At 54.8% G+C, this 8,447-nt stretch overlaps 2 protein-coding genes across 5 annotated transcripts; one reads left to right on the top strand and one right to left on the bottom strand.

The window, feature by feature from the left end:
- The first annotated feature begins 395 nt into the window (after positions 1-395).
- Slc16a11 (solute carrier family 16 member 11) lies at positions 396-2,853 on the top strand. Of its 3 annotated transcripts, none has more exons than XM_041665006.1 (5): positions 396-690; positions 927-1,137; positions 1,379-1,522; positions 1,734-2,501; positions 2,584-2,853. In XM_041665006.1, exons 2-5 carry the CDS (start codon positions 936-938, stop codon positions 2,811-2,813), a joined length of 1,344 nt encoding a protein of 447 aa, XP_041520940.1. In that variant the 5' UTR covers positions 396-690; positions 927-935; the 3' UTR covers positions 2,814-2,853. The 3 variants fall into 3 exon arrangements, with proteins under 3 accessions (XP_041520940.1, XP_041520939.1, XP_041520938.1); XM_041665005.1 differs by having other exon boundaries at positions 777-1,137; XM_041665004.1 differs by having other exon boundaries at positions 397-690; positions 791-1,137.
- Positions 2,854-3,349: 496 nt separating this feature from the next.
- Slc16a13 (solute carrier family 16 member 13) lies at positions 3,350-7,191 on the bottom strand. 2 transcript variants are annotated; one of them, XM_041665490.1, is made up of 4 exons: positions 6,938-7,191; positions 6,650-6,793; positions 5,034-5,771; positions 3,350-4,391 (listed from the first exon to the last, which is right to left on the bottom strand). In XM_041665490.1, the coding sequence occupies exons 1-4, from the start codon at positions 7,134-7,136 to the stop codon at positions 4,186-4,188; spliced, it is 1,287 nt and encodes a 428-aa protein (XP_041521424.1). In that variant the 5' UTR covers positions 7,137-7,191; the 3' UTR covers positions 3,350-4,185. The 2 variants fall into 2 exon arrangements, with proteins under 2 accessions (XP_041521424.1, XP_041521425.1); XM_041665491.1 differs by lacking the exon at positions 6,650-6,793.
- Between the last annotated feature and the right edge of the window lie 1,256 nt (positions 7,192-8,447).

The following is an 8,447-nucleotide window of genomic DNA, read 5'->3' as shown; positions in this document are numbered from 1 at the left end:
AGTGGGATAGCAACTTCATCATAGGGCTAATGTAAGAATGAAATGACAAAGTGTGTGTGTGTGTGTGTACACTGCCTGGAACATCACAGGTCTTGGTAGTAGGAAGTCATATTCCCCGTGAGGGCTTGCTAGTATTGTCCATTAGAGGCCCAGTGATTTGATGTCGGAGATTTACAGGATCCTCAGCAACAAATCCGAGAATGGAAGAACTCTTTCAGGCTTTAGAGACCACCGTTATTTTCACGCGTGGGCAGCCGGCCGAGCACGGATTGCAACCCGGCTCTTCTTGCGTGCGCAGTCGGCTGCAGGTGCGTGGGCGTGAGCCCCCGCGGCGCCGGGATGGGCGGGGCGCGGCCACTCATTCCTCGCGGTTCCCTATCCAGGACTGGGGGTTGCGTGTGGATAATTCAATCCCCGTGGGACTCGGCGTCAGGCCTCGGCCCAGTCTCGGTGGATTGGCTGTCTCGCTTGCCCCCGCCCTCGGTACTCACACCCCCACCCCCACCCCGTGTCCCAGGTGGCTCGGGCCCCTGTGGTGATCTCTGTTTACGGAGAGAGCGGGTCCAAGTTGGGCTCCATCTCTGCACTGGCTGGCGGCTCGGCAGAAAACTGCTTGCCAGGAACGCGCGGAGAAAAACCGGCCTAACCCACCTTCGCCCTGTCCCTACTCCCAACGCCGGGAGAGGTCGGGTAAGAGAAAGAGGGTGCGGGAAGGAGGAGCCTTGGCCTGGGGGATCCTGCTGTTCCCCCATTCCAGGACCTCACGCGCACCCAAGACTTCTATCCCTAGGCCTGGTTCCCGCGCCCATGCTCGGGGCGACGTGCTCACCCTGGGCGAGCAGCCCGAGGCTGGATCTCAGGGACGTCAGCTCCCTAGCGGAGGCCCAGGCGTGGAGACTTCATTCACAGGTGTCTCCCCACCCCAGCAGACGGCGATGACCCCCAAGCCGGCCGGACCCCCGGACGGGGGCTGGGGCTGGGTGGTGGCGGCCGCAGCATTCGCCGTGAACGGGCTCTCCTACGGGCTCTTACGCTCCCTGGGCCTTGTCCTCCCCGACCTCGCGGAGCACTTTGAACGAAGCGCCCAGGACACTGCGTGGGTCAGCGCCCTGGCCTTGGCCGTGCAGCAGGCAGCCAGTGAGGGGGGGCCCCGAGGTGGGAGGCGGGAACCGGGTGGAGAGGCCGTGAAGGTAGTGATGGGAGACAGCAGACTTGATTACCAGACAACCTGAGAGCTACTGGTGGAACCAAGTTCTAGAAGAGTGGGTCTTGAGGTCAAAGGGAGGAGTTACCAGGCCAAGCAAAACAGCCAATGAGAAGTGTTGGAGATAGTTTGGGGGTCCCGGGGCATGTCTTCGTTGACTTCGCCCCCTTCTAGGCCCAGTGGGCAGCGCCCTGAGCACTCGCTGGGGGGCACGCCCCGTGGTGATGGTTGGGGGCGTCCTAACCTCGCTTGGCTTGGTCTTCTCGGCTTTCGCCCGAAGCCTCCTACATCTCTACCTCGGCCTGGGCCTCCTCGCTGGTAAGAAGAATGGGATGCTCATAATGCTTCAGGGATGATAATGCAGACAGGAGCTTCTTGTGGGGTAGGGGGCCGAACAAAGCGCTGTGTGTGTGTGTGTGTGTGTGTGTGTGTGTGTGTGTGTGTTCGTGCACATGGAGTAGAGAAGCAGGGCTAAGGAATGCTAGGAAAAATCATCCTCGTACCCCTATCCTGTCCTATCCATTTGCAGGTTCCGGCTGGGCCCTGGTGTTCGCCCCTTCCCTGGGTACCCTCTCTCGGTACTTCTCCCGCCGTCGGGTGTTGGCGGTAGGGTTGGCGCTCACCGGTAATGGGGCATCCTCGCTGCTCCTAGCACCTGCCTTGCAGTTCCTCCTTGATACTTTCGGCTGGCGGGGTGCCTTGCTCCTCCTTGGCGCTGTCACCCTCCACCTCACACCCTGTGGCGCCTTGCTACGACCCTTGGCTCTTTCTGGTGACCCTCTAGCCCCACCTCGAACTCCCTTAGCTGCCCTTGGCTTAGGTCTCTTCAGGCGCCGAGCCTTTACAATCTTTGCTTTGGGCACTGCCTTGATTGGGGCCGGATACTTCGTCCCCTACGTGCACTTGGGTCCGCATGCTTTAGATCAGGGTATGGGGGGTTACGGGGCAGCGTTGGTGGTGGCTGTTGCCGCAGTGGGAGATGCGAGTGCCCGACTGGTCAGCGGATGGGTTGCAGACCAGGGCTGGGTGCCCCTTCCGCGCCTTCTGGTTGTGTTTGGGTCTCTGACTGGGTTAGGGGTACTGGCAGTGGGACTAGTGCCCACTGGGGAGACGGAGGAGGGTTGGGGGGCTCCCCTGCTAGCCGCGGCTGGGGCCTACGGCCTGAGCGCTGGGAGTTATGCCCCACTGGTTTTCGGTGTGCTCCCGGGGCTGGTGGGCATTGGAGGTGTGGTACAGGCTACAGGGCTGGTGATGATGCTGATGAGCCTCGGGGGACTCCTGGGCCCTCCCCTGTCAGGTAAGGGCTGAGTCTGAAGATTCGCTCAAGATGTCTGCCCCTGGGATGCCAGGCCTCTAAATTCCTTTATCCCTCTTCTCAGGTTTCCTAAGGGATAAGACAGGAGACTTCAGTGCCTCTTTCCTGGTGTGCAGCTCTTTCATCCTCTCTGGCAGCTTCATCTACATGGGGCTGCCCAGAGCCCTCCCAACCTGCCGTCCAGTCTCACCTCCACCTACCCCTCCCCCTGAGAGAGGGGAGCTGCTCCCAGTTCCACAGGCCTCCCTGCTCTCGGCAGGGGGCGCTGATCCCACCCGGGAAACCACTTGTTGATCGTTTTCTTGTTTGAGCCCCTTCCCTAATAAAGGCTTTTTATCTGACTCTGTTGAAAAGCAACAACAAAAACAAAAAACCATCTGAAAGCAACAGGGCCCCAGGGGCCCTGGTGGTGAGGAGGATGCTGATCGAGACAGTTTTCCTTTGCTCAAATCCTTGCCTTAAGAAGGTCTTTAAGAAGTTGTGAGCTTATCAGTTTCAGTTTGCTGACGGGCATATCTAAATTTCATACTTCAAATGTTTATTTATGTGGGTTTGTGGTAGCCAGATCTCTTGGAGATCTTGGAGCTGGACTCCAGGCAGTTGTGAGCTGGACTCCAGGCAGTTGTAAGCTGCCTGGTGTGAATGCCCTGAGCCAAACAGGTCACCACAAGGAACAGCAATCTGCTGAGTTCTCTCTCCAGACCTGCTTTTAAAAAGGTTGATTTTTATTTATGCTATGTGTGTGTGTTTGTGTGAATGTATGCCACATATGTGTGGGTGTCCACAGAAGCCAGAAGAGGACATCGGATCCCCTGAATCTGGATTAATAGGTGGTTGTGAGCCACCATGTGTGGGTGGCTTTGGCCCTCTGGAAGAGCAGGAAGTGCTTTTAACTGCTGAGCTTATTATTTTTTTTTTCCAGCTCCCAAACTTCATGCTTTTTCTTGCATTTTGATCTGCCTTTGTTAGTCTAAGAGAAACAAAAACCCATCGGTATGGTTGTGAGCACCTGTAATCCCAGTACTTGGGTGGAGGCCAGGTCTCAAGTTCAAGAGCAGCCTGAGCTACATGGTGAGGCTCTGTCTCAAAAGTACAAGAATCTTAGGTTGCAGCTTCTGCTCCCAAGCCGCCTTCCTCCACACACAGACTTTTCTCTTCGTTTTCTTCCCTCTGTATCACAGGAGTGGTGGAGAAGAGGGAGGGAATGGACGGGAGGGAAGAACTCTGGGTCAGCAGGCTCACGGACATCTCTGCTCCTTTGTTCAGCGGTGACCTGTTAGCTGCCCCAAGCACCTGGACCTCCAGTTCTTTTTGAGGTTACAATTACTGTTCAGTTTCCTTATTTGCTTTATATCCAAGCGAGACCAGAAATCACATATAAAACATGAGAAGACTCTTGGCCTTTGATTTTCAGATTTGATTCAGAACTCAGTGGGCTGAGATCTCCTGGATCCTTCAGAAAAGTTGGGGAGAACAGAGGAGGTGATGTGAAAGTCATCAACAAAATACAGAGGGTTGGCACATCAATCGCGGGAACCCCAGGTCTGCTCTGGTGGAGGCAGATCAAGAATCCTAAGGCACTGTGTTTCTGAGGACGCCTTGACGGGGCAGAGGACCTGGTGCTGTCAAGCTCCGGCTTTCCATGACCACTACCTCCTGGTGGAGTTCAGTCCTCTCCCAAGCCCTCCTCCTTGGGCAGGGGAATTTTGGTCTCGGGTGCCTCTATTACAAGGTCCTGGGGTCTGGAGGTAGAAGCTGAGATGCAGGAGAAGAAATGGGGCAAGGTGATAAGAACTCCACTCCCTGCAAGAAGGAAGGCCCCAGCCACCATAAAAGAAGCCATGTAGTTGCCTGTCACATCCCGGAGGTAGCCTGGGTCCAAGACAGAAAAAGAAACACACATGGGTGACCTGCACACTGGGGCTAATGGCCTAGATCCCACTTGGGGGCAAAGGAAGATCCATTGTCTTAGAAGAGATGCAATTCCCAAGGTAAGACGGAATGAATACGAGACTCTGGTTTCTCAACAGCCTCCCTGTAGGGAGAGCAGCCTGTAGGTATTTGGGGAGCCATGTTAAGTCAGGCGGATCTGTGTGGTTTCTTCCTACAGCAGTGCCTCTTCTAAACCTTCAGTTAATAGTTAAGAAGGAGGTGTTTAAAGATCAGAAGGTTCTAGCATCTTGAGCTTGGAGACCTTTAACCAGACATTTGGGCAGGGGCCCAGTGGGTCAAAGGGAAAAAAAGACAATGTTAGGTCAGGCTAGGTCTTCTAAAAACCCAGCCTGCAGTTCATTGGGTTGCTTTTTGTCTTCCCACTCAGACCTTCTCAGACCCAAGTTCTGTCCTCCTGCGAACCCACCTCAGGGCTGTGAGGATTGGCTCTGCAGACTGTATGCTGTAACATACTAGAGGGCAATATTAACATATGCCATATGTTAGTATGTGGGGATAGTTCCTTCCTCCGATTATGCAGCATAACATCCCTGGCCCAGCTGGCAGCCCCATTCCTCTTACCTGAGAGAGGTGCTCCCAATAGCCCCCCGATGCTCTCTATCATCTGTACCAGTCCCAGGCCACAGTAAATCCTTGCCGTCCCCACCAGCTCAGGAAGCACGGAGAAGGCCACTGGGGTCAGGGCCCCTGACGTGAAGCCGTAGGCCACAGCCAGAACCACCAGGGTTGTGGGAGCCTGAGCCACAGGGAACAGGGCTAGTGACACCCCAGTCAGGGTGGTCCAGAGCATCAGCAGTCGTACCACAGGCCCTGGAACTGCATCTCCCAGCCAACCAGAGGCGACCCGGCCCACGAGGTCAGAAATCGCAGCCACCGAGAGTAGGAAGGCAGCAGGCAGTGGGTCCCAGCCCAGGTCCTGCAGATGCGCCACCAGATGGACGTAGGGAATGAAGTAGCCAGTGTTGATCAGAGTAAGGGCAACAGTGTAACGGAGGAAGGGGCCATGATGGAGGAGGGAGGTGAGCTGGGCCCCAGGGCCACCCACGGAAGAGTCTTCAGTCAGGGAGAGTGGGCGGAGGAGAGCACCGCAGGCCATCAGGTGCAAGGAGAGGGCAGACACTAGCAAGAGGGCTCCCCTCCAGGCATACTTGCTTATCAGCCACTGGAAGAGGGGGGCAAATGCAAAAGAAGAGAGACCCACTCCAGTCAATGCCAGCCCCATGGCCAGAGATCGACGTCGAGAGAAGTAACGGGAGAGGCAGGCCAGGGTCGGAGTGAAGGTCAGGGCCCAGCCAGAGCCTGCCAAAAAGAAAAAAAAGGGGGGGGTGGCTGTGGACTTTGGGGGTGCTCAGAACACCCAGTAATCCCAATACTACCCAGCAGAAGACCAGCCCCTGCTTTGGATTCCACAGACCTGGGTATTTTAGTGCTGGTTTTGATACTTTCTAGCTGTGTGACCTTGCCTGTTCTGCTTAATCTCCCAGGCTCAGTTACTTAATCTGCAAAATGGGGTTAACACACTTTAGGGCAGTGGTTCTCAACCTTCCTAATGCTGTGACCCTTTAACCCAGTTCCTCATGTGGTGGTGATCCCCCCAACCATAAAATTATTTTCGTTGCTACTTCATAACTGTTATTTTACTACTGTTACTGTTATGAATCGTAATGTAAATATCTGATATGCAGGATATCTGAATGCAGCCCTTGTGAAAGGGTCGTTCAACTCCCAAGGGGGCACAACCGAAAGGTTGAGAACCCCTGCTTTCTGGGATCTGGGAAGACAAGAGATAATGCTCCTAAAATAACTAAAACAGAGCTTTGGAATTAGAGCCCCAACTCTACCATTTCTGGCTGCATTAAACTTCCTTTACCCAGGTGTATACACATCGAAAAGCGTTGTAAGCTTTATTATTATTATTTTAAAATAGGCCAATGATATTTCTATTTCAGTCGATACCTAGCACAATCTTAAAGAAATTCTCCCACTACACTCCATTCTGATGGGTTTGGGCTTGTAGTAGTTTCTGGATTCATTATCTTTGATTTAGTCATTCAGTTTAAGAATTCCCTTCAGGGCACAGGTTCTCCCTAAGCCTTTCTGGACAGAGGTGGAAGAAGGTGAAAATCCGGAGGCTTAAGATCTAGGCCTTGGCCTTCTGCCCTTGCCCAGGGTCTCACCTGACAGCAGCCCAATACTCAGGTATAGGTGGGTCAAGGAGGTAGCAAATGAAGCAAGCAGCATTCCCAGCGCAGCCAAGATGCCCCCAGTCATCACCACAGGCCTGGGCCCCAACTTCGTGCTCAGGGCACTGCCTATTGGGCCTGGGGAATTGGAAGGGGTTCTGCGAGGTGGTCTCCGCCGTCCTCCCACAGCATCCTCCCGACCCTTCGCCTTTCCCTGTTCTGGTTCCCAAATTCCCTCTTTTCCGAGGGTCGTAGGCCACCGCACCCAGGCGCAGCACTCACTCCCAAACTGCTGCACCGCGATCCCTATGGAAGCGATCCAGGAAACTCTGGCTGCCTGTTCCTCAAACGCCGCCACAAATTCCACGAAGAAGACACCGAAGGACCGGAGCACCCCAAATACGAGCGCCGACTGGAAGAACGCTGAGAGCACCACCATCCATCCCCAGCCCCCGTCGGGGGGCTCAGCCCTGCGCGCCATTCGGAAAGGAACAAAGCTGCAGCCCCTGAGAGCCCTTGCGAGATCAAGGCTTCAAACCGCCCACATTGACCAACCCACCCCGCAGGACGCTCGGGCGTCGAAATGTGGCTGGTCGCTAGGAAGTTACTGAGAAAGCATGGGGCGCCTGCGCCTTTCCCTCAAGAGGAGGGAGGTCTACGAGCTGGGACCTGCCACTGCCACCGATTAGCCCGCAGCTAGAATCCAGACCCGTGCCAAATGATTTCTTTAGAAGCTAGAGAATAGAACTGGGTTCGAGCCACAACCCCAAGGAAAGAGTCTGGTTAGGGATTGTGTTATCTTTGAGGATTCAGCACCTGCCTAAGTGGGCCAACATCCAATCCCAAACTCGCCAATTAGGCTGCAGGTCTCCGGAGCAGGGGGTGGGTCCGGAGGGGGTGGGCGGGATTTACAGCATTGTTCTGAACCTGCAGTGAGAGGGGCGCATGCGTAAGGAGGGACTAGCCAAAGATAGGCCCCACGTGACAAGGGACCTACGGGGAGGGTTCTGTGGGTGCTGGGATCATTCACTTTTCAAGACTTGCCTCTGAGAGCTGGTGGTGGATAAACTGGTCCTGGCCAGGCAGGAACCCACTTGCTTAGTGAGGCATCCAAGAATTGCCAGGGAGCGTGGGTACGAAGGGATAGGTTATGAGGTAAGAGTAAAAACTGATAGTACCTGGGGCGGCTAGCAAAGCTTTGGAAACTCTAGACCGCTGGGTCTGAGAGGAACAGAGGCAGAGGGAAGACGGGAGAGCCCAGCCTGTTATTCCAGCTGTTCCAGAGGCAGAGGTAAACTCATGGGTCAGCGTGGGCAAACCTAAACCCTGTCCCAAAATTTTAAAATAATTAAAGGTAGTACACAGTTTTGTGTAGATCCCGGTTCAATCCCTAGTGCTATGTTAAGGGGAGGGGGGGCAGACTTGTTGGACTCCTGGCATTCATTTCTGTAATGAGGATTCGTTCCCATAGACAGGAAACTTGTAGGTCACCGAGACCAAAAATAACGGGGAAGAGGAAGGGCGGCCATCAGACCATCCAGAGTTGCCCAGTACCACCTACCCTTTCCTCCGCAGCGCTGGAAACTTTCCCTGTGCCTTCTAGTAATGGCCTTTCCCTAACCAGTTTTTGATCTCAGACTGTGTAGGAGACATGCCATAGCCCCGGTCACTGGAGCAGTCAGCCTCCTACGTTTCGCCAGGCCACTAGCACGCCCTCACCTCATGACAGCAATGGCTTGGGCTTTTCTGTTCCTTTATTGTGTACCTCGGGCTCCCCAGGACTCTGACCTTG

This window comes from Microtus oregoni, unplaced genomic scaffold (genome assembly GCF_018167655.1).
Source record: "Microtus oregoni isolate MIOR12 unplaced genomic scaffold, Mior012 000015F_ref0000493, whole genome shotgun sequence".
Lineage (NCBI taxonomy): Eukaryota > Metazoa > Chordata > Mammalia > Rodentia > Cricetidae > Microtus > Microtus oregoni.
Note: the sequence above shows the minus strand (reverse complement) of the source record. Positions and strands in the feature narration are given on the sequence as shown.